Source organism: Gorilla gorilla, chromosome X (genome assembly GCF_029281585.2).
Source record: "Gorilla gorilla gorilla isolate KB3781 chromosome X, NHGRI_mGorGor1-v2.1_pri, whole genome shotgun sequence".
NCBI classification, from domain to species: domain Eukaryota; kingdom Metazoa; phylum Chordata; class Mammalia; order Primates; family Hominidae; genus Gorilla; species Gorilla gorilla.
Window position 1 is genome coordinate 59,262,955 of NC_073247.2, and position 22,688 is coordinate 59,285,642.

Here is a 22,688-nt window from a genome sequence, read left to right on the forward strand (position 1 = left end):
CAAACTCAAGGGCCACCGGGGTCACACTGTGAAAGCACCAGTCAGGGAGACCAAAGCAAAAAAAATGAGGATGCGGAGCTGAGAGATCAAGACAGATAGAGGCAGACTAAGGGCTTAGGCAGGGAGGAAGCAGGAAGAAACAGGAGGAACCTGAGACAGAGCCGCTGAAGTCCTTGCTGGAAGCAGATGGGATTAAATGAGCGAGGAGACTGGGAGAGTGCCAGAGAGAGACACCAAGAGGATGCAGGTAAGGCATCTGTCCCCTGAGGCCCCGCAGCTAGGGTGTGGGTGGGCGGCAGCCGGAGGAAGCCCGGCCTGAAGCCAGCTCACAGCTCACCCGCTCCTCACTACGTCTCCTGTGTTTGCCTGCATCTGACGTGGTATTTCCCTCTACCTGCCTGCGTTTCTGACCCTCACGCAGCTTCTTCTATTTCTTAGCGTCTCTCCTCCTCTCTGTCTCTGTCTCTTTTCATTGATCTCTTGCGTGTCTCTCTGCCTCCATCTCTTTCCACCTCTCTGTCAGTCTCTACCTCCCTACGTGCATGTCTGTTTCTATTTCTCTCCCTCTCTTCATCTCTCCATCCCCCGTCTTCCCTTGGTCTCTGTAGTCTCTTCTCGTCGAAACAACCGAGGGTCTCACCCCGTATTTCCTTCTTATAGGAACAGAGGCCGCCGGCCCCGGGCCTAGGTCAGTCAGAAGGCGGGGCCTCAGGGCTCGCCCCAGCCGCGCCCCAGCTCGCGAGCCGCGGACGACCCAGGGCGCCCCAGCCCCAGCTCCGGGCCTGGTGAGCGTGGGTGATGCCGTTGACGCGAGGCCTCCACGGAGTCCCCCCTCCCCCGGCACCGTCCCCAGCCTCCCTACAACTCTCACGCGAGGCCCCTAGCCTCGGTTTCCCAGCCCGCTCCCTCGTTTCTAAACGTGGTGCTGGTCCCGCCCCACTCCAGGTGACTCCGGCCCCCCAGCCCCGCCCCAGCCAGCGGCCGGAGGAGGCCCCGAACGTCGCCGCAAGCGGTCAAGCCACCCGAGCTGAGGGCGCGCGGAAGGACCGCTCCTAGGCCCCGCGGGTGGGTCCGGCCGCCCGCAGCCTGGAGACTGCGCAGCTGGACCCGCGCGCGGGAGAGGGGCGGGGCCTGGCGGTGGGAGGAGGTGGGTCCAGAGGCTGCCGAGGGCGGGAGCCTGCGGGTCTCGGGGAGACGCAGCCTCGGAGGAGCCGGGTGGTTGTAGGAAGGAGGTGGGGCCCGCCGCGGGCTCAGGGAACGGTGTTGAGCGAAACGACCAGGGCGGGTCCGAGGGGCAGGGCCGGAGACCAAGGGAGCGTGGAGCCTCCAGGACTCTCGGAAGGGAAGGGCCTCCAGGAGCTACTCTCCAGGGGCGGCGCTAGATCCACGCAGGTGAAGGCCTGCAGGGGGCAGGGCCGGCCCAAAGATCCAGAAGGGGCGGGACTAAAGGAGGTATTGGCCCCAGGACACAAGGAACACCCTGGGTCTGACTGGCGCTCCGATCTCAAAGATGCATGCCTGGTGCTGCCGCCGCGGTACTTGTGGAGATGCGGGTTCGAGGCCGAAGCCCGGGCCCCGCGCTGCCCTCCCTGGTCCCTCAGTGGCGTGGCTGCGCCCTGCCCGGCATTGAGTCGCTCAAACAGGTGTCACAGCTGTCACCGCTGAGGACTCTTTACATTCCCACGGACCAGTTTTGTAAGGGACTGGCTTGCAAGAAAGGGACGTTTTTCATGTCTCTCGAGGTATTCACCACTGGAGCAGTTTGTGCAGAGGAAACCCTTAACTCCTCAGGAAGCTTTTGAGCCTCCCCGTGGCTTCTGCACCCCAGTGTAGGCAATGTTTGCCCCACCCAAGTAGAGGTTTTCGCAGAAGTCACAGCTTGGGGGCGGGGGTATGTCCACCCAGAAAAATCTCCTAGCTCCCCCATCCCAAAATGAAAACTCATTTCTGGTTATTTTGTGGTTACCCTTTAAAAACACTTAACCTGGCCGGGCGCGGTGGCTCACGCCTGTAATCCCAGCACTTTGGGAGGCCGAGGCGGGCAGATCACCTGAGGTCAGGAGTTTGAGACCAGCCTGGCTAACATGGTAAAACCCCGTCTCTACTGAAAATACACAAATTGGCCGAGTGTGGTGGCTCACGCCTGTAATCCTAGCACTTTGAGAGGCCGAGGTGGGCGGATCACTTGAGATCAGGAGTTCGAAACCAGCCTGGCTAACATGGTGAAACCTCGTCTCTACTAAAAATACAAAAAGTTAGCTGGGTGTGGTGGTGGACGCCTGTAATCCCAACTACTCAGGAGGCTGAAGCAGGAGATCACTTGAACCCGGGAGGTGGAGGTTGCAGTGAGCCGAGATCACGCCACTGCACTCCAGCCTGGGTGACAGAGCAAGACTCCGTCTCAAAACAACAAATAAAAACACTTGACCACACTGAGCAGAGGAGAGCAGAAAAGCAGCTCTGTGACAGAAGGGGAGGCTGATCCAGGGCACCTTCTTTGAGGGAGCTAGGTCTCCTGGCCCCCTTCTTCCATCCCAGATCCACCCTGAGGCCACATGGAGGGAGGGGAATCACCTTCACAAATGCCGTGCTGAGTGTCCAGAAAGAAGGGACTCCTGTGAGACCACATTTCCCAGCCTCGGTGACGGGGGCTTCTGGACCAGGAGTCAGGGGTATTGGAGTGTGTGTGGGGGGATGGGGTCAGGGGTGCAACGTCCAGAACCACCCCCACCCCCAGCAATCCTGGTGTTCATTCACTTCTTTCCCAAGCTTGTTCCTCTGACAGCTAGGACCCATCACCAGGCCCCAGACAACCTTATTCATGTCCCTAATTCACATCTTCATTCTCCCTTCCTGCTCATCCATCCCATAGACATTTACTAGAGCCCACTTGCTGTGGGCCTCCAAGTCCTAGGGCTTCCAAGTCCCTGAAGCAGGCTCTGCCCCTCATCCTAAGGAGGGGCCCCATAGACAGTTCAAGGAGTCCACACATAGGCATTTCAAAACGGGCTTTAAATACTCATCAGGGTGCCACACAAAGGAGCTGGGGTGAGAACTTCGTACATGTGAGTGTGGGGCTGGGGTGCCCTGAGAGAGAAAAAGGGGACCCATCTGTCAGGGCAGCTGGGGTGCCCCACCCCCACCCTGGGACTAGGGAGCAGAGTAGAAACCCTCTCTGGAGGGTCCCAGGGCTAACTGGGAGCCAGCCCTCCCTTCGAGGTAGATCATCGGGGAGGGAACCGAGAAGTAGCTCCCATGGTGGCAGTGGCTTCCTCAGTGGTACTGCTGATAGCTGGGGTAGCCTGGGGCCGGGGTGCCATCCTTAGGGGGCAGCTGGCTGGGGTCCTCCAGGAATGGGGGCGCTGGAGAAGGGAGACTTGGGTAAGGATGAGTGGAAGAGGCCAGGTGGAGCATTTCCCACTCCCCCGACCACCAGTTACTCACCATTTCGGAACTGCTGGGCTGTGTAACGAGTGAGGAGGATACCAACGCCCTCAATGAGGGCCAACAGGATGCCCCCCATCATCGCTGAGCCCACCATGGCCAGTGGGCCACCTGGGGGAGTTGGAGGCAGAGAAACAGAGGTGAGAGCAGGCAGAACAGGGTGGAAGGGGCTGGGGCCAGGGCCAGGGGTCACTCACTGCGGGCAGCCAGCACAGCCCCGGTCAATGCTCCACTGGTGATAGAGTTCCAGGGATCCTCCTTGCCCCGAAGCCGCACCAGGCCACAGTCGATGGTGGAGAACAGGCCCCCCCACACTGCGAAGCTACCTGTAGTGGAACCGAGGCCTAATTAGTTCCTGGGAAATCCTGAGAATTCACATCTCAGGGGACTTCCAAGGCCTGAATGCTTTGGCCAAGAACAGGGAGAAAAACCCAGACACAAAGGCAGATAGCAAACCCACACAGAGTATTTCCTATCTGTCCCCATCCTGTGGTAGCTCCCACTTCAAGCCGTCTATAATCACCATCAACATTCCCTTCAACTTTATGGGGAGTTGACAAATGTTTACAAGCAGATTTATCTTCATATGGCTTTTAACAGAGCAACTTTGAGCTTCATAATCACCACACAGAGTTGGAATTGTGATTTGGGTTTCAGTGAGAAGGAAATAGGTTAGGAAACCCAGTTAATATGATAGTTAAAATGTTTACTGAGGGCTTACTGTGTGCCAGGACCTGTTCGAGGTGCTGTGTTATTTGACTTCTGCAATTTTAAATTAGTTAATGTTATTAAAGTGTTTAGCATAGCAACCAGCACTTAGTAGTATGTAAATTACATAAACTATAAAACTACCGATGAAGTGGTTACTGTTATCACCACCCCTACGGTACAAGTGAGGTTCAGAGAGGTTAAGCCACTAGCCCAAGGTCACATGGCAGGGAACAGTCAGGACCTAGATTTAAACTCCAGAACCCACTTTCTTCCCCTCCATATTCAATTGTTGGGAAACATCACCCCCCTGGAAAGTCTCTGGCAGGGGCTAGAATCTGAACCCCTAACTTGCAGCCTAGACCCAAAGGATCAACCACTCCCACCTTTGCCAAGACATCTCCTATATCTATCTCCCCAAGTCCCTCACCTCCAATCTGGGGGGCTCGGATCCTCACAGCATTGGCACTACCTCTCAACCGGTGCCGAATTCCCTGGGGAAAGGAAGGAAGGGCATTAGGGCAGGGCTGAAGCCACTGGCAGACAGGTTTCCAACTTTTAAGAGAGGGAAGAAGATGGGAGACCTGTTAGAGGTATGAGCTGTAGAGATGTGGAGAAGTGGCCAAGAACTAGTGGCCTGGAGAGCGCCCCAACATGGGTGTTCTCAGAGCTAGGTTGAGAAGTGCTAATTCATTCATACATTTGTTCATTCATTCATTCAGTGAATGATTAACAAGTACCTACTACATGTGCCAAGCACCATGCCATATGCAGGGATACAGCCATGAACAAGGTAGGTCTGCTCCCTGCCCTCTCAGAGCTCACATTAATGGTGGGAGACACAGATCTTGAGCAAGGGTAGATAAACAAGGGAGCTTCAGACAGCAATCTGCACTGTAGAGGAAATGCCATGAAGAAACATGACTGGGGCTGAGGGGTCAGGAAAGGCCTCTTGAAGGAGGGGGAATCTGTGCTGAGACCTTGAGGATGACAAACTTGGGCAAAGATCCAGGGAGGAGAGTTCCAGGAGTCTAGGGGAGGGACGGGGCTACATATATAAATTGCAGAGACCTTGGCTAATAGATGGCATTTAAAGTCATGGCATTTGCGATCTTCTGGGAGGGGAGGTGGTCAGAGAAAAAGAATTATGTTAAAAGATTCTCTCAACTTTAAGGCTGTCTTCCGTCTGCCAATTAAATTCCTGTCATTTTCCTCTATCCGGGTTTCTGAGCCAGAATCTGCCTCTAGGTAAAATGCGCAGTGGCTAACACCTGTAATCCCAGCACTTTGGGAGGCTGAGGTGGGTGGATCACTTGAGTTCAGGAATTAGAGACCAGCCTAAGCAACACGTTGAAACCCCGTCTCTACAAATAAATAAATAAATACATAAATAATTAGCTGGGCATGGTGGCGCAGTCCTGTGGTCCCAGCTACTTGGGAGGCTGAGGTGGAAGGATCACTTGAGCCTGGGAGGCAGAGGCTGTAGTGACCCATGATCAGGCCACTGCACGCCAGCCTGGGCGACAGGGCAAGATGCTGTCTCAAAAAACAAACAAACAAACAAACAAACAAACAAAAAAAACATGGCCAGGCACAGTGGCACACGCCTGTAATCCCAGCACTTTGGGAGGCCGAGGTAGGTGGATCACCTGAGGTCCAGAGTTCAAGGCCAGCCTGGCCAACATAGTGAAACCCCATTTCTACTAAAATTACAAAAATTCGTCAGGTCTGGTGGCACATGCCTGTAGTCCCAGCTACTTGGGAGGCTGAGACAGGAGAATTGCCTGAACCCAGGAGGCAGAGGTTGCAGTGAGCCGAGAGCGTGCCACTGCACTCTAGCCTGGGCAACAGAGCAAGACTGTCTCAAAAAAAAAAAAAAAAAACTGTCTGGCTTTGCACATACATTTAAAATTTGGTGATGACTCTTTGAACGACACAGCATTTCCACAGAGGAGCTCCAGTTGGGTGGGGTGGAGGGTGGAAGACAGAGGCCATGTTTGCAATCCCTACAAAATCCCAGATACAGGAGCCAGGCTCGGCACATAGTAGGTGAGTGGGCACCAGAATGAATAAGTGCACGTGACTAGCAGCTCCAAGCAGTTTTCAGAGCAACCTCCCTTGTGGGCAAGATAGCTAACCCCACACCAACCCAGGGAAGGCCTGGACTCACAACAGGGGCATTGCGGAAACCCTTGATGGCCTGGAAGACTCCGCCACCGATGACACCCATAGTGAAGGCTCCACCGCAATCATCCACAATTCGCCATGGGCTGCAAGCAGGAAGGGAAGGACGGGGTTAATGTGAGCCCTCCCCCAGGTCCTGTCACACAAACTCTTTTCTAACTGGGAGAAACCAAGTCACCAGAATGGGAAGTTCCTAAGTAGGAACAAACACTTCAGATAATAATGAGCTAGTTCTGTCACGCTTTTTCCACACACCCCCCCATTAAAGCGAGAAATGGGGCAAAGGGGGAGAAATATTAGTCTTCGCCCTGTCTACCAACCAAGGAATCAGCCAACGGTTTTACTGTGATCAAAGATTAAATGAATTGGCACACGCAGAGTTGACGTTTCAATAAGCGACATAGGCGTGTTAACTAGCCAAGACAGACTGTCAGCAAAGCAGGACCGCGTCGCACCCCTTCTCCGACGGTGAGCCCGTTCAACCATTCCCCGCCCCTTTTCAATCCGGCACAACTGGGAAAAACCAAGAGCGACCGCGGGAAGCATCCACCGTCCCCGCCGGCCCTCAACAGGCTCATCCGTGCCCCGCCCCCCACTGACAAAGGCGACCTGGGAAAAACCACTGGCGGCAACTCTGGGGATTTCCGGTCAACACCGTACCACCCCTAGCCGGGATGGATCGTCCAGCGTGTCTTTTTTCGTTAACAGGGACTAGGAGATTACGAAGTCAGGAGAAACATGGCGTGGTTCGGCCTTTGCCGCACCTTCTGAGGGGAGACGGTTGTGGCCCCTCATAACGGAGCCCGAATGACAGGAACCAAGTGGGGGTAGCGGGAGATACGTTAAGAGTCCCCCGAGTCTGGTACATGGCTCTGTGCGGCCGATGCCTCCCCCGCCCGACCCCCACGGCTGGCCTTGGCGTCGCAGCAACATTCCGGATGCCTGTGCCCATTGCCGTACCAGGGCTCCCGAGCGTACTCCTCCATGGCGCTGGCGTCTGGCCGCGCAGTCAGGCCACGCCCCCAGCGTAGACGCACACCGGCGTCGGAGCTTTCCGCCTATTACCGAGCAGCGATTGGGTCGCTATACCGCATGTCACGCCAAGGACGCACTCTCATTGGCCAATCGAGTTTCTGCCATTTGTTCATTGCCTCCTGAGCGTAGTCCGGTTACTTTCAGGCTCGGGGAGTGAAGGCCTCATTGAGAGAAGGTCTCATTCAGTGTTTTGGGAAGAGAGTCGTGTGGGCCCAGGTATCGTAGCGGCGACACGAGAGAGACGGCCGGTGTGACAGCCTTCCACTACCTGCACGAGTGTATTGGTAACGTTGGGGTGGGTGCACTCTTTTGGAGCTGGAGGAAGTGCTGCCCTCTGCTCCCCCATCCCAGCGCTTTGGTTTCTCCCACCCGGCAGTCATTGGGGGACGCTGGATGAGCCCATTTCTGAAGTGCGGAGGGGCCGGGCTTCTTAGGCTGTGGGCGGAGCCTGGGCCTGGGAGAGGAACAGGGCCCTGGAGCACCTGGTTTCGGGGACAGTAGGGTTGGTGGGATTTGCGATGATATTGCCACCTACCTCTTACATCTTTTAGTGCGTATGTTCTGTCCACCCAGCTACTGGTTCATTTGAGTAGATCGGAGTCAGATGAGTACATGTTTACGGGAGGCGCTTGGTTACGGGATCCAGATAGGAATCTTTATCTGAGCTGCTTGTCAGTTTGTTCGTCTGTCCCTAGGTCTGTCTGCTATCAGTTATGCCGCTGCCCGTTGCGCTGCAGACCCGCTTGGCCAAGAGAGGCATCCTCAAACATCTGGAGCCTGGTGAGACAGCTAAAAGCAGATGGTCCTAACACGTGCCAGCCTCGACAGGCACTTTTGTTGTTGATACTGACGCTTGATACCTAGCATGGGCCAACTGTGCACCAAGCAATGGGGTGGCAGGCATTTTTCGTTGTTAACAATGTGGATTCCTGACATCCATTCCTACCGCGTGTCAAGTGGAGGGGGTTGGGGGAATAGATATTTCATTCTTTTTTTTTTTTTTTTTTTTTTTTTTGAGGCAGAGTCTTATTGTGCACCCAGGCTGGAGTGCAGTGGCGCGATCTCGGCTCACTAAAACCTCCGCCTTCCAGGTTCAAGCAATTCTCCTGCCTTAGCCTCCCGAGTAGTTGGGACTACGGGCACGCCCCGCCCCACCACACCTGGCAATTTTTTTTTTTTTTTTTTTTTTTTTTTGAGACAGAGTCTCGCTCTGTCGCCCAGGCTGGAGTGCTGTGGCGTGATCTCCTCTCACTGCAACCTCCGCCTCCCGGGCTCAAGCGATTTTCCTGTCTCAGCCTCCCAAGTAGCTGGGATTACAGGCACGTGATACCACACCCGGCTGATTTTTGCATTTTTAGTAGAGACGGGTTTCACCATGTTGGCTAGGCTGGCCTCTAACTCCTGACCTCAGGTGATCCACCCCCCACCCTTGGCTTTCCAAAGGGTTGGGATTACAGGCATAAACCACTGTGCCCGGCAGATATTTCATTCTTAACAATACTGACTGACTGGGCGTGGCGGCTCAAGCCGGTATTCCCAGCACTTTAGGAGGCTGAGGCGGGTAGATTGCTTGAGCTTAGGGATTAAGAGATTAGCCTGAGCAACATGGCGAAACCCCGTCTTTACAAAAATTAGTCGTGTGTTGTGGTGCATGCCTGTAGTCCCAGCTACTTGGGAGGCTGAGGTGAGAGGATCTCTTGAGCCTAGGATGTCAAGGGTGCAGTGAGCCGAGATTGTGCCACTGCACTCCAGCCTGGCCGACACATGGAGACCCTGTCTGAAAAAAATCCAAAAAAAACAACAAAATAATACTGACCACCTAATGCCTATTTGGGGCCTACTGTATGCCAGGTTAAATGCATGGATTACTCTATGGGGGTGATGACATAGTATCTAATAGGAAGTACTGCTAACCTCTACTGCTGTCTCCTGTGTGCCAAGCGTAGTTACAGTGAGGATCTATCATTTAGGCCTACTGTGCTCTGGCTGCAAATCACACCTTATTGTCAGTAATACTAAAAACTGGCATCTATTTGGGGCTATAGTGTGCCAGGCACTGGAAAATATATCTTCTCCTTATTGATAACTGACATCTATTACAAGCCTACTGTGTGCAAGGTATAGACCTTGTGGTTAATAAAATTGTCAATGATCCCAGACTGGGCAGGGTGGCTCACGCCTGTAATCTCAGCGCTTTGGGAGGCGGAGGTGGACGGATCACGAGGTCAGGAGATCGAGACCATCCTGGCTAACAGGGTGAAACCCCATCTCTAATAACAATACAAAAAAATTAGCCGGGCGTGGTGCCAGGTGCCTGTAGTCCCAGCTACTCTGGAGGCTGAGGCAGGAGAATGGTGTGAACCCAGAAGGCGGAGCTTGCAGTGAGCCGAGATCACGCCACTGCACTCCAGCCTGGGCAACAGAGAAAGACTCCGTCTCAAAAAAATAAAACTGGCAATGATCATTGATTTACTTTTTTTTTTTTTTTTTGAGACAGTCTCGCTCTGTCACCTAGGCTGGAGTGCAGTGGTGCAGTCTTGGCCCACTGCAACCTCTGCCTCCCGGGTTCAAGCGATTCTCCTGCCTCAGCCTCCCAAGTAGCTAGGACCACAGGCGTGCTCCACTGTGCCTGGCTAATTTTTGTATTTTTTAGTAGAGATGGGGTTTCACCATGTTGGCCAGGCTGGATTTTCTTTTAAGCCTATTGAGTGACCTGTGCCTATGGTATATATATTATTTATTATTTGTTTAGAGACAGGGTCTCACTCTGTTGCCCAGGCTGGAGTGCAGTGGCACGATAATAGCTCACTGCAAGCTCAAAGTCCTGGGCTCAAATGAGCCTCCTGCCTCAGCCTCCTGAGTAGTTGGGACTACAGACGTGTGCCACTGTGCCCAGCTAATTTTTTTTTTTTTTTGTAGAGACAGGGGTCTCACTATGTTGACCAGGCTAGTCTCACAGACGGGTTTTCACCATCTTGGCCAGGCTGGTCTTGAACTCCTGACCTCGTGATCCACCCACCTTGGCCTCCTAAAGTGCTGGGATTACAGGCATGAGCCATCACGCCTGGCCAAGATGAGTAAATTTTTTGATGAATCCCTATCAACTCTGAAACCAGATAGCTTTGGCTTACAGTAGAACTCATCATCTGAACCCAGACACAGATTTAGGTAACCTTTTTTTGTAAACCTCCTAATACAGAGAGTTGGATTTGGAATGTGAAAGATACTTCATATTCTTCCTGGCACACACACACACGTGTCTTTTACGTGTGGCTTGTGTGAATGTGAGTGCGTGTCTCTAGGCTCTACATGTAGGATGAGGTCCCCTGGTCCTTATCTGCTCTCCTCGTCCCCACCTTGTTCTACCAGAACCAGAGGAAGAGATCATTGCCGAGGACTATGACGATGATCCTGTGGACTACGAGGCCACCAGGTTGGAGGGCCTACCACCAAGCTGGTACAAGGTGTTCGACCCTTCCTGGTGAGCCTGGGTGAGGGGGAGCTAACTTCTGGCTTCACCCTTCCTGTGCTGACCTTGGTTGTGAGGTTTAGGGGGACACAAGGGAGGGAGCCTCGGGTGGAGGGTGTTGGCATTAGGTATCTGCAGGGCTCAAGTTGCTGCCCGCTGGGGCCTGGCTCCTCTGGGGTTGGAAGACTGTCTTTTCTCTCTTTTTTGAAACGGAGTTTCACTCTTGTTGCCCGGGCTGGAGTGCAATGGTGTGATTTCGGCTTACTGCAACCTCCGCCTCGTGGGTTCAAGCGATTCTCCTGTCTCAGCCTCCCAAGTAGCTGGGATTACAGGTGCACACCACCACACCCAGCTAATTTTTGTATTTTTTGTAGAGATGGGGTTTCATCATATTGGTCAGGCTGGTCCTGAACTCCTGACCTCAGGTGATCCGCCTGCCTCGGCCTCCCAAAGTGCTGGGATTACAGACATGAGCCACCACGCCCAGCTGACAGTGTTTTCTCTTCAGGAGAAGAGATTCTGGGGATCCTGCCTGTGGGGTCCTGACATGGGGAAGGTATAGGCAGAGACTGGGGAGACAAGAGTTGAGGATCCAAGGCAAGGACATCTGTGCTGACACTTCTTTCCTGCGGCCCCACAGCGGGCTCCCTTACTACTGGAATGCAGACACAGATCTTGTATCCTGGCTCTCCCCACATGACCCCAACTCCGTGGTTACCAAATCGGCCAAGAAGCTCAGAAGCAGTAATGCAGGTGAGTTGGCAGGTACAAGCGTGCCTTGAGTGATCTTAGCAGTTCTCACGGAGAGGCCAAGTAGAATGATAGTGGATCAGAGGGGCAGGTGAGACCAGGCGGGCCCAGCCTCAGGCAAGGGAGGTTGTTGAAGGCAGAGGCTGCTGGGTCCTGGGGTGGCAAGAGGTCACTTCAATACTTGTGTCCCCAGATGCTGAAGAAAAGTTGGACCGGAGCCATGACAAGTCGGACAGGGGCCATGACAAGTCGGACCGCAGCCATGAGAAACTAGACAGGGGCCACGACAAGTCAGACCGGGGCCACGACAAGTCTGACAGGGATCGAGAGCGTGGCTATGACAAGGTAGACAGAGAGAGAGAGCGAGACAGGGAACGGGATCGGGACCGCGGGTATGACAAGGCAGACCGGGAAGAGGGCAAAGAACGGCGCCACCATCGCCGGGAGGAGCTGGCTCCCTACCCCAAGAGCAAGAAGGGTAAGCTGGGCAGAATGGGGCTCGGTGAGACCAACAAGGTGCAGGGTGCACTGCGTGAGGAAGCCTTCCCTCAAAAAGATGCCTGGAGCTGGGGCTAGAGGAGGGTGCTGTGGTACATGGCAGCCAGGGACTTCATTTCTTCTTGTGGGGTGGGGCTCAGTGATCAGGGGCTCCTGGTGCCTCTATTGAAGACTTTGCCCTGCCACTTCCACAGCAGTAAGCCGAAAGGATGAAGAGTTAGACCCCATGGACCCTAGCTCATACTCAGACGCCCCCCGGTAAGTGACAACCCCTCTTGACTCAGTACGTGGACACCATCCTCCGGCCTCCTTCCTCCATTCCTCATTGGGACCAGGTGGGCTGTGTCCGCCACATCACCCATCCCCATCCCCTGACTCTTTACCGGCAGGGGCACGTGGTCAACAGGACTCCCCAAGCGGAATGAGGCCAAGACTGGCGCTGACACCACAGCAGCTGGGCCTCTCTTCCAGCAGCGGCCGTATCCATCCCCAGGGGCTGTGCTTCGGGCCAATGCAGAGGCCTCCCGAACCAAGCAGCAGGATTGAAGCTTCGGCCTCCCTGGCCCTCGGTTAAAATAAAAGCTTTCTGGTGATCCTGCCCACCATACCTGAGTGCTTCCTTTGAGGCTGCCCAACCCAAGTCGGCAAGATACACAACACATTTTATTTGCAAAAACTCAGCTAAGAGATAGTGTGGAGCTGGCAGGGGCTGGGGGGCTGAGCTGAGGTGGGTCATGAGAGAGCTTAGTCATGTTGGCCCTGTGTGGGGCAGGGGTGGTGGGGACAGGGAGTCCAGTGTCTACCTCACCCTACCCCTAATACTGATCAGGGTTTGGTCCCAGCTGGGCCAGGGCAAGAAGAGAGAACGAGGCCAGGCCAATGTCTTCAATCCCAGCGGCTAGGAACCCTTCACCTTGGTGAGCAACCTGTGGTGGGAATGGGGAGGAAAGAAAAACACAAAGCTGGGCTAGGCTGGCAGGCGGGTTTCCTGAGCAAGTGAGGGCGGCGGTGGTGAGGCTGGTAGTCCTGGGGTTAGTAATGGTGCCCACCTGGTCAGAAAGCTACACGTGGACTAAATAAATACAACATCTTTATTTGGCATTGGATATCCTGACATTTGTTCATTACAGTTCCTTAAAAAACAAACCAAAAAATCAGAACAAATTAATCAAAAATAAAGATCCAATGGCTCTATTTACATATCGTAAAGACAGCCCAGGCATCTTCCATGCACACACACACCCCGCCCCGATACAGTTAAGGGGTTAATAAGCTTTGGGGAGTGCAGGAGGCAGGTTCCACAGTTCATCAATCCCAAGACACCCCCATGAGGTAGGGGTGCCTCACACAGCCAGACGGATATCAAGAGTATGATTGGTAGCTTTATTTTTCCTCTCCTAGACGTCTCCAAAAATAACCCTACATCTGGCAACTGACAGTGTCTTAAATACAATGAGATTCAGCCACTTCAAGGACCTCCATTTTTCCCACACCCTGGATCATTAATGATATGATTACACCACAAATCCCAAGTCCACTAAAAAAAACAAATGGCCCCTACCACACCTTCTGCCAGAAGGGCTGATGCAAAAATCTTAGCTCTTGTCCCTTTCTCCCTGGGGACTCATAAGAAGCCCATCTTCAAGGTGTCAAGGAAGCTGGCCCAAGGCCACACAAAAGACGGAACTGGTAACATGATCCAGAGCGGTGGTAAGGGAGGAGAGAAGGCCTCAAACTATGGGCAACTGAACCCCACAGGTAGGCATCGGTCATTCCCGAAGAGCTGTGGGAGTTTTGTCCAGTGTGTCCTTATGGAGGTGGAGGGACTGCTGGGAGGGACTCTCCCAGACGAGACACCTCCAGAAGAGGGCACAGGGTCGGGGAGGGAGCAGACAAAAAAAAGGCCTTGAATGACAATACCCCTAACCCTGCCTCCAAAGAGGTTAGAGGGAGCAGAGGCGGCAGCTCTAAAACCCCCTCCAGGGGAAGGGGGTCATCCTACCAGGAAGGGTTCACGTGACACCCAGCTCTAGTCCCACACCCCTCCAGAAGTCTCAGTGACCTGGGAGAAAAGACCATCTCCCAAACCCAGAGGAGCCAGGCCCCAGAGGGTGGCGACTTGGGTCCTGCAGATGCCCAACACCCTCCACCCCAGTCCCCCTCCCTTGTGTCCCCCCATTGCTGCCAGCCCTCACTTCACCAGCACTGACTTTGGCAGAAAGGGCTCCGTGATGAGGTCTCCACGGTGGGAAGACAGCTGCGGTGGCGGTGGCTGCCCGGGAGGCTGCTGGTGAACACAGGGCCCGGAGGTGGAGGCAGAGGCAGAGGCTATGGCTTTGGCTGCACCTCGGGGAAGGCTGTAGAGGTAGACAGCACCAATGACGAGTCCAGCGCCAAGGGCAAACAATGGGTCCACGTGGAAGCCAAAGAGGCGAATGGAGGCAACAGTGGACAGCACAATGGACAGGGAGGTGGCAAAGCCCTTGAGGATATTGTCAGCATACTTGACAACCACAGCCACCAGTAGCCCGCCGAAGGCCTGGTTGAGCACCACGCCCCAGACAGCAGGCGTGTACCCAAAAAAGAAACCACGGGTGGCCACGGCGGTACCCTCAGCCCACCAGAGCCCCACCAGGCCCAGTGCTGTGCCGAAGAGGCCCAGTTGCAGGTTGCGCAGCCACACAGAGCCTGAGCTGCCTTTGAGGATCTTCTCAAAGTAGACACCTGCGAAGCCGGAGGAGAGACAGGAGGCCACGACGGCTGCCAGGCCTGCCCCAGGGTTCTGATCCAGTGGCCGTGGGCCTCCCCCACCGGCTTGCTGTGCCTGGACAATGGCGACGCCAGTGAAGAGGAGCAGCAGGGAGGCCCACTGCAGCCGGGAAAGGCTGCGATTCAGCATGAGCACGGAGAACAGCGCTGTGGTCAGGATCTTCAGCTGGTATGTCACCTGCGAGTGGCACGTGGAAGGCACTGAGGGCTGACCCTGGCCCCCAACAGGTGCACATGGGGGGCAGCACCCACTGTGGGCCCCCAGGCACAATGGAGGGACAGGGTGGGGGGTATGACAACAAAAACAGCAAAAGGAGCCAGCCACTGGCCATTGGCTGAGCTGCAGCGAAACAGTTCTGAGGTCTCTCCCAGCAAGTGCACAAAAGGATGGCTGTGCCAAGAAGTCCACATCCCAATCCCATTTCCTGGCTGTGTGACTGGGGACAAAGCACTTGCCCTGTCTGAGCCCTGGCATCGTCATCTATAAAAGATGGCTGAGGTATGGAAGTATCTTTGTGATGAGGGACTTGATACAAATGAATCAATAGCCACAACAATGTCAGCAAATACTTACATAGTGCTTACAATATATCAGTGTGGTTCTAGGCACTGCACATGGATTCATTCATTTAATTCTCACAACACCATTCTGAAGTGAGCACCACTGTAAGCCCCAATTTAAAGGTGAGAAAACTAAGGCACAGAGAGGTTAGGTGACGTGCCCCAAAATCACACAGCTGGAAGGTAGCAGAGCTGAGATTTGAACCCAGACAGCCTGGCCCCAGAATCCAGGCTCTTTAACCATTTCACAAAGCTGCCCACAAATAGCCTAAAGCTTATCTGTCGCCAATCAAGGGCTCTTCACAGGTATTATTTCTTTTAAGTATCCTAGCATCTCAGTGAACAGGCATTACTATTTCCACCCCCAATTTTCACAGACGAGAAAAGGGAGGTTGAAGGAGTTCCAAGGACATTCTGAAGGTGACATAGCCCCTGTCCTCTGCAACACCCCCCCATCACGCTATTCCCATACTCCAGTCCCCAACCCAGTTAGTTCCTCTGGGGCCATGCTGGGCTTGGGGCTCACCTGGAAAGTGGCAGCTGGTAGGTTAGAGATGGCAACATACTGGAGGTTATTCTGCAAGGTGTAGATGAGAGAGGGCACTGCGAGCTTGAGTGTGTCCACATACTGCACCAGGACAGCCTCATGGAGGAAGAGAACCAGGTGCTTCACGTTACCTAGGTGGGAGGAGGAGAGCCCTTCTTAGCACTGACAGCCATACATGGGGAACCCCTGAAGGCTGGGAACAGGCCTTGCTCCTGTGACTCCCCCATCCACCCTGCTGTCCAATCCCTGGGGGCTGGAATGAAGTATGTGATCTTGGTTTTCCCTAGAGTACAACCATGTTTCCAGCAAGCTTTTCTGAGACTCAGTTTAATGGCAGCAAAAGAATCAGCCATCCGTGTCTGCTAATCACAGAGCATGTCACTCATGTTAGAGCCTACCTCCCTGGCAGAGAGCCCCATTCAGGGAAAGCACTCAATACTCAATATATTTGTGTACAATGAAATAACCAGCATTAGGCCAGGTGCCGTGGCTCACGCCTGTAATCCCAGCACTTTGGGAGGCCAAGGCAGGTGGCTCATGAGGTCAGGAGTTCAAGACCAGCTGGGCCAACAACACTGAAACCCCATCTCTACTAAAAATGCAAAAATTAGCCAGGTGTGGTGGCAAGCGACTGTAATCCCAGCTACTTGGGAGGCTGAGGCAGGAGAATTGCTTGAACCTGGGAGGCGGAGGTTGCAGTGAGCTGAGACCATGCCATTGTACTCCAGCCTGGGCAACAGAGTGAGACTCCATCTCAAAAAAAAAAAAAAAAAAAGAAAGAAAGAAATAACCATCATCAACTTGGAGCTTATGAAATAGAAGCCCTAGGAGCTGGGGTGGAGGGCTGTCTCCCACACAGAAGAGTTTAGTCTAGACTTTTTTTTTTTTTTTTTTGGCACAGTGGCGCGATCTCGGCTCACTGCAAGCTCCACCTCCCAGGTTCAAGCCATTCTCCTGCCTCAGCCTCCCAAGTAGCTGGGACTACAGGCGCGTGCCACCACTCCCAGCTAATTTTTTGTATCTTTAGTAGAGACAGGGCTTCACCGTGTTAGCCACGATGGTCTTGATCTCCTGACCTCGTGATCCGCCTACCTCGGCCTCCCAAAGTTCTGGGATTACAGGTGTGAGCCACCACACCAGGCATAGTCTAGACTTTTAGACTTATCCTAGCTCCTCACTGACCCATGTGCCGTCTGAGGGCAGGGGCCATCTCCCCCTTGTTGCATCTTTCTGTCAGCCCTAGACACAGAGTTGCCTCTGCCACATGGATGAATGCAGGCTTGACCATTAAGCAGAAGTCCGCTTGGGACCTGCTCCAGTGAAAACATGATAATCGGGCTGGGCGCAGTGGCTCACGCCTGTAATCCCAACACTTCGGGAGGTTAAGGTGGGTGGATCACCTGAGGTCAGGAGTTCGAGACCAGGCTGGCCAACGTGGTGAAACCCCGTCTCTACTAAAAATACAAAAATTAGCCGGGTGTGGTGGCAGGCGCCTATAATCCCAGCTACTCAGGAGGCTGAGGCAGGAGAATCTTTTGAACCCGGGAGGCGGAGGTTGCAGTGAGCCAAGATCGTGCCATTGCACTCCAGCTTAGGCAACAAGGGCAAAACTCCATTTCAAAACAAACAAACAAAAAACATGAGAATCATTTCCTATGTAACAAGGCCTTTGCAAAGCTCGCCCCACTTTTTGGCACTTCTTTTTTTTTGGCGGGGCGGGGTGGGTGGGTGAGGAGTCTTGCTCTGTCGCCCAGGCTGGAGTGCAGTGGCGTGATCTTGGCTCACTGCAACCTCTGCCTCCTGGGTTCAAGCAATTCTCCTGCCTCAGCCTCCCTAGTAGCTGGGATTACAGGCACCTGCCACTGCGCCTGGATAATTTTTGTATTTTTAGTAGAGACGGGGTTTCACCATCTTGGCCAGGCTGGTCTCTAACTCCTGACCTTGTGATCCACCTGCCTCTCGGCCTCCCAAAGTGCTGGGATTACAGACGTGAGCAACCACGCCCAGCCAGCAGTTCATCTTTTAAGTCACAGCTGGGTGTCACTCCACAGGCAAAACTTCTTCAAACACTGAACAAGGTTGTCCCAGGAACTCCTACTGATGTTCATTCACCAAACCCTGTGCACTCCTGGTCTCCAAACTCGAATTCAGGGGAAAAAAATTCCGGGCGGGGGAGGGAGGGGTGCTGAAATTGTGGCTAAGAGATGAAGGCCTGTGATTAAGTCTGTGGCTATCTGTTGTTTCCATCTTCCATCAGCAATGAGGACAAGCTGCTCCTCTGCATTGCTAACCCATCTACCCCCACGGCCTGAGGCAGTGTTCACACCTACACTGTTCACAGAGTTAACAAAGGTAAGAGCAGGTCTCTTGTTAACCTGGAGTTAACAGGTGGGTGAGAATGTTCTCTTCAATGTAAACAAAGGGCAAAGGTGCATAATTCATCTCCATCCCTTTACTTATGCAAGACCTTTTTAGAGAAACAATTGGGCAACACTTCAAAGTAGAAGGCCTTCAGGGAGATGTTGAAATTAGCAGATAAACCCAACTTCCAATTTACAAGAGATGTAGAAGACAGAATACTTGTTAAATTTTTGAGAATATTTGCCTCAGGGAGGCAGTCAGCAAAATCCAGACTACCCAAAGTCTACAAGACAAATGACCTGTTTTCTCCAACAAATTAATTGCAAAGACCAAAAAACCCCTAGAGATTAACAGATTTAGAAGATACCAAACAAGGCCAGCCTGGTGGCTCATGCCTGTAATCCCAGCACTTTGGGAGGCTGAGGTGGGCGGATCACGAGGTCAGGAGTTCGAGACCATCCTGGCTAACATGGTGAAACCCCGTCTCTACTAAAAATACAAAAAAATTAGCCGGGCGTGGTGGCACGTGCCTGTAATCCCAGCTACATTTATTCAAGATAATTCAGGGGAATTTACTTCCATACAATATTACTTCGTGTGGGATTTACTTAAAAATAATAAGAGGATAAGGACGTAGGTAGACATATAGATTGGCAGTGAGTGAACAATCACTGATGTTGTTTAAAGCGGCCATGAGTTGCTAATTGCTGACTCTGGGGGATGGGTACATGGATATTTTACTATTTGATTATTCTCTCTGATTTTGCATGTATTCAGAATTCTCCATAATATGAAGCTAAATCACATGTGAGAGATCCCTGCTACTTTATAAGCATAGGCAATCTCACTCCTACAGCCCACACAGGCCGGCTACCCGGCTGTTAGGGCTAGAAAAGTGTAAGATGCCGCTACGCATAGCTGGAGTGGCGCTCCAGGCAGGTTGAGATTTGGAGACACTCCTGAAGCAAACCATCTGTGTGAACACACACACATACATGTGGAGTCTCACCCACCGACCCCAGTGCAGCCCCGTCCCTGGTTCGTACCCCTCTTCTGTGCGAAGAGCAGCAGCAGGCAGGTGAGACCTTTGAGCACTTCCGCCATGACCACAGCAGTGGTGGCAAAGAAGCGGTCCCCTGGCAACGTGCGGGCGTAGCGGATGCTGAGGATGAGGGAGGCATTCTGGACCACCAGCACAGCTAGGGATATGTACTTCAGGCGCCTGTGAGCTGTGGGGAACGGAAGGGACAAGGGGGAAGGACGGGGTCAGAAGCTGCTGGGGCATAGCCACACCACCACCCACCCCCTTTCTTTCTCACCCAGGACCCTCCTAGCCATGGCTACTTGCTCCCTCAGCCTGCCTGCCCTCACCCAATAAGGGTCTGACTCCTACCGGCTTACTGCCTCAGCCATGAGCAGGAAGAGCCAGAAGGGAGAAATGGGCCCCACCCTGTCCCAGTCCATACCTGGAATCCTTACCGAGGTGTCAGGTAATGGCTGAGGCAAACCCTGGCCACGCGCCTCGGCTTCCTCCCAAGTGAGAAGCAACTCTTCCCCAGACAGAATACCGACAACTACATTCTCCACGTTTATTGAGTGTTTACTGTATGCCTATCACTGGGTTAAGGGATTTCTATGGATTACCTCAATAGACTCATATCACTGTCATCTCCAAAACAACTGCGAGGATTCCCATTTATGGATGAGCAAACTGAGAATTTATATGAAATGATGCTCCTGTTTAATGAGGGACTGTCTCATGTAAAGAATAACACATCAATGCAGGGAATGAGGCCACTGTATGAGGTATGTTCACCCCCTAAGAACGGTCTTTCTCCCATCTAAGAAATGATTCAATTCCCTCACACTGAGAATGGCCTACATCCCATATGGAATGATCCTCCTCATACCCAGAATGGTCTCTCCAACCCCTCACTCCTGTGACAACTGGTTCCTCTCGAACCAGAATAGTCTACTAAATACAAGAAATGATTCCCACATGCTCCCAGGGACTGAATCCTGTATCAGGAATGGTTATCCCACCAAGAAAGGTCTGGCTCCCTCAACCAGATGAGGAAATATTTCCCTGCACTCCACATGGTCTGCCCTCCCACCACCGCACACCGACCCTCTAGCTAATGAATTTTTCCTTGCTCTACCCACACTCACAATGAGCTCTCTCTGCTATGAGGAAGGACCCGGCACTCTCAGAACGTTCTTTCTCCACCATATAACGATGAGCCCTCCCACCCGAATGTACTCTACCTCCATTAGGAAGGGAGCCCCCAGAACGGTCTCCTCCGCACATAATGAAAGACACCCCCATCCTCAAAATGGACCCTCTCTAGTCACATAAAGGACTCGCCCCACCCTAACTCACAATAGTCTCTGTCCCTTTATAAGGAAGGAACCACCACCCTCAGAATAGTCTCCCCCTTCTTCAGTGAGGAACTCCCACACCCGCAGAATGGTCTCTTCCACACGGAAGGACTCCACATATTCAGAATGGTTTCGGTGGCCTTAGCCTTCCCAAAAAGAATTACCCACCACACTCACAATGGTCTCTACTCTCCATATGCGGAAGGATCCCACAATCACTCTCAGAATGTTCTCTTCCCCGCCCCCAACACACTGACAATGTGCACACACACACACACACACACACACACGTCGGTCCACACGGGATGCTCCCTCTCACTTTAGTGAGGAACATTCCCGACTCCCAGCGATCCCGACCTCCGCCTCCCATGCGACTGCTCGGGCAGACTGTCTCACCCGCACTGGCGGTCCCCGGCTCCAATGCACCCGCGGAAACCGCCCCTGGCCCGGGCGCCGCGGTGGAACCACCAGCCCCAACCGCTGCCATGTTGGCATCTGCCCGGCCCGTCCCCTCGGCAACAGAAAAACCACTTCCGCGTTCGTCACTTCCGCTGCCGGGCCACCTGAGTGAAGGTGGAGCGAAAGCCGGGATCGTCAGGGTGGTGGCTTTTCTCCTCCGCTCCTAAAAGCTCAATGTATGAATAGCCCCGGGATTTCCAAATTCCGTCGGATCGGGAGGCCGGGGACACGGCCCGATCGGCCCACCCACCATCCCTACAGAGCTTCATCGGCTCATTCCTGTCACTAGACCCGCCTTATCCTGCCGTTCGTCCGCTTCACTGATCGCGCTTTCCAGATCATCCCCCGATCTTGTCTCCTAGACTCATTGGTTCAGCCACCCTTCATCTCGACTCTTTATTGGCAGCTTCTCCATAAGGCGCCGCCCTTTCCGTATCAGAAACTACCAGGTGCTTCATGGTTGGACTGAAGTTCCGCTTTCCCGTCTTCCAGCGAGGCATCGCCCCTGGAGAGCACACGGGAATCTGGGGACGAAGAAACTTTGACCTGGCGGGGTCGGGGTGAGGGCGTACTGGCATCAGGTGCGAGTCAGGAATGTAAGCTAGCAGATAAAAGCAGAGCAGGTGAGGATAAACAAGTGAAAATGCAAAGGAAAGTTGACGCACATAAGGGAAGACAAGTAAGTCACCACTGAGGATGGCAAAGGGGACAGGCGAAAGGCTCACAGGTTAGCTAGCATTTGGAAGCAGGGCAAGAGTCCGGACCAGAGGCGGTGGCTCACGCCTGTAATCCCAGCACTTTGGGAGGCTGAGCCGGGCGGATCACCTGAGCTCAGGAGTTCCAGCCTGGGCAAAACGACAAAACCCCGTCTCAAAAAAAAAAAAAAAATTACCCGGGCTTAGTGGTATGCACCTGTACCCAGCTACTCTGGAGGCTGAGGCAGGAGAACCGCTGGAACCCGGAAGGCGGAGTTTACACTGAACCGAGACAAACAAGCAGGGCAAGAGAGGGAACAGCTCAGGTCGGAACAAGTGAAACCAACATGGAATAGGGTAGGCCAGGTAAGTCAAGTGTTGAAGGAGAAATTAGAGGGATGGGTATGTAAGGGTAAAGATGGGGGAAGAGGCTAAAGATAAAGAGCAAAACAGGTGACTACACCCTGGACAGATTCCAGTCAGCGCCCAACCCCAGCCCCGCCCTGGCCAGTACCCTGACAGGGCTTTTCTTCTGCAACAGGGGAAAGGGCTTCTTCATTCCCCTGGGGTGCCAGGGAAGGTAGTTTTTCTGCTTCTGAGATAGCCATCTTGATCGGGGATGTACCCTAAACACCTTCAATATGCACAGTATCTCCAACAGAGAACCCTTCTGCACATACTGGGCACTGCATAAGATCAGGGGCAGGGGAATCAAGATTTTTTTTTTTTTTTTTTGTGGTGCAGCTTCAAGAATCCTTAAAGCTCTTTAGGATGGCAACAGAAGACTGTGGCTTCCTGAGGACAAAGCAGAGGGACAGTGTGTCTCAGT

The 22,688-nt window shown here is 53.4% G+C and overlaps 3 protein-coding genes across 16 annotated transcripts; 1 reads left to right on the plus strand and 2 right to left on the minus strand.

Annotated features, from left to right (window-relative positions):
* Nucleotides 1–227: 227 nt before the first annotated feature.
* PQBP1 (polyglutamine binding protein 1) lies at nucleotides 228–12,693 on the plus strand. Of its 9 annotated transcripts, none has more exons than XM_019019239.2 (7): nucleotides 228–247; nucleotides 8,067–8,151; nucleotides 10,741–10,852; nucleotides 11,481–11,593; nucleotides 11,784–12,068; nucleotides 12,286–12,346; nucleotides 12,478–12,693. In XM_019019239.2, the coding sequence occupies exons 1-7, from the start codon at nucleotides 242–244 to the stop codon at nucleotides 12,632–12,634; spliced, it is 819 nt and encodes a 272-aa protein (XP_018874784.2). In that variant the 5' UTR covers nucleotides 228–241; the 3' UTR covers nucleotides 12,635–12,693. The 9 variants fall into 9 exon arrangements, with proteins under 9 accessions (XP_018874784.2, XP_018874783.1, XP_063559018.1 ...); XM_019019238.2 differs by having other exon boundaries at nucleotides 229–247; nucleotides 12,283–12,346; XM_063702948.1 differs by lacking the exon at nucleotides 228–247 and adding an exon at nucleotides 7,518–7,655 and having other exon boundaries at nucleotides 12,283–12,346.
* On the minus strand, nucleotides 2,994–7,449 carry TIMM17B (translocase of inner mitochondrial membrane 17B). Of its 3 annotated transcripts, XM_055375732.2 has the most exons (7): nucleotides 7,297–7,449; nucleotides 6,323–6,422; nucleotides 4,897–5,046; nucleotides 4,583–4,646; nucleotides 3,642–3,770; nucleotides 3,445–3,555; nucleotides 2,994–3,362 (listed from the first exon to the last, which is right to left on the minus strand). In XM_055375732.2, the coding sequence occupies exons 1-7, from the start codon at nucleotides 7,320–7,322 to the stop codon at nucleotides 3,274–3,276; spliced, it is 669 nt and encodes a 222-aa protein (XP_055231707.1). In that variant the 5' UTR covers nucleotides 7,323–7,449; the 3' UTR covers nucleotides 2,994–3,273. The 3 variants fall into 3 exon arrangements, with proteins under 3 accessions (XP_055231707.1, XP_018874790.1, XP_018874789.2); XM_019019245.3 differs by lacking the exon at nucleotides 4,897–5,046 and having other exon boundaries at nucleotides 7,297–7,430; XM_019019244.3 differs by lacking the exon at nucleotides 4,897–5,046 and having other exon boundaries at nucleotides 7,101–7,333.
* A 36-nt stretch (nucleotides 12,694–12,729) lies between the features above and the next one.
* Nucleotides 12,730–22,650, minus strand: SLC35A2 (solute carrier family 35 member A2). 4 transcript variants are annotated; one of them, XM_019019236.3, is made up of 5 exons: nucleotides 21,102–22,650; nucleotides 19,373–19,555; nucleotides 15,945–16,096; nucleotides 14,299–14,445; nucleotides 12,730–13,014 (listed from the first exon to the last, which is right to left on the minus strand). In XM_019019236.3, the coding sequence occupies exons 1-5, from the start codon at nucleotides 21,190–21,192 to the stop codon at nucleotides 12,904–12,906; spliced, it is 684 nt and encodes a 227-aa protein (XP_018874781.1). In that variant the 5' UTR covers nucleotides 21,193–22,650; the 3' UTR covers nucleotides 12,730–12,903. The 4 variants fall into 4 exon arrangements, with proteins under 4 accessions (XP_018874781.1, XP_004064173.2, XP_018874782.1 ...); XM_004064125.4 differs by having other exon boundaries at nucleotides 14,299–15,035; XM_019019237.4 differs by lacking the exon at nucleotides 12,730–13,014 and adding an exon at nucleotides 19,793–19,876 and having other exon boundaries at nucleotides 13,162–15,035.
* Nucleotides 22,651–22,688: the final 38 nt, after the last annotated feature.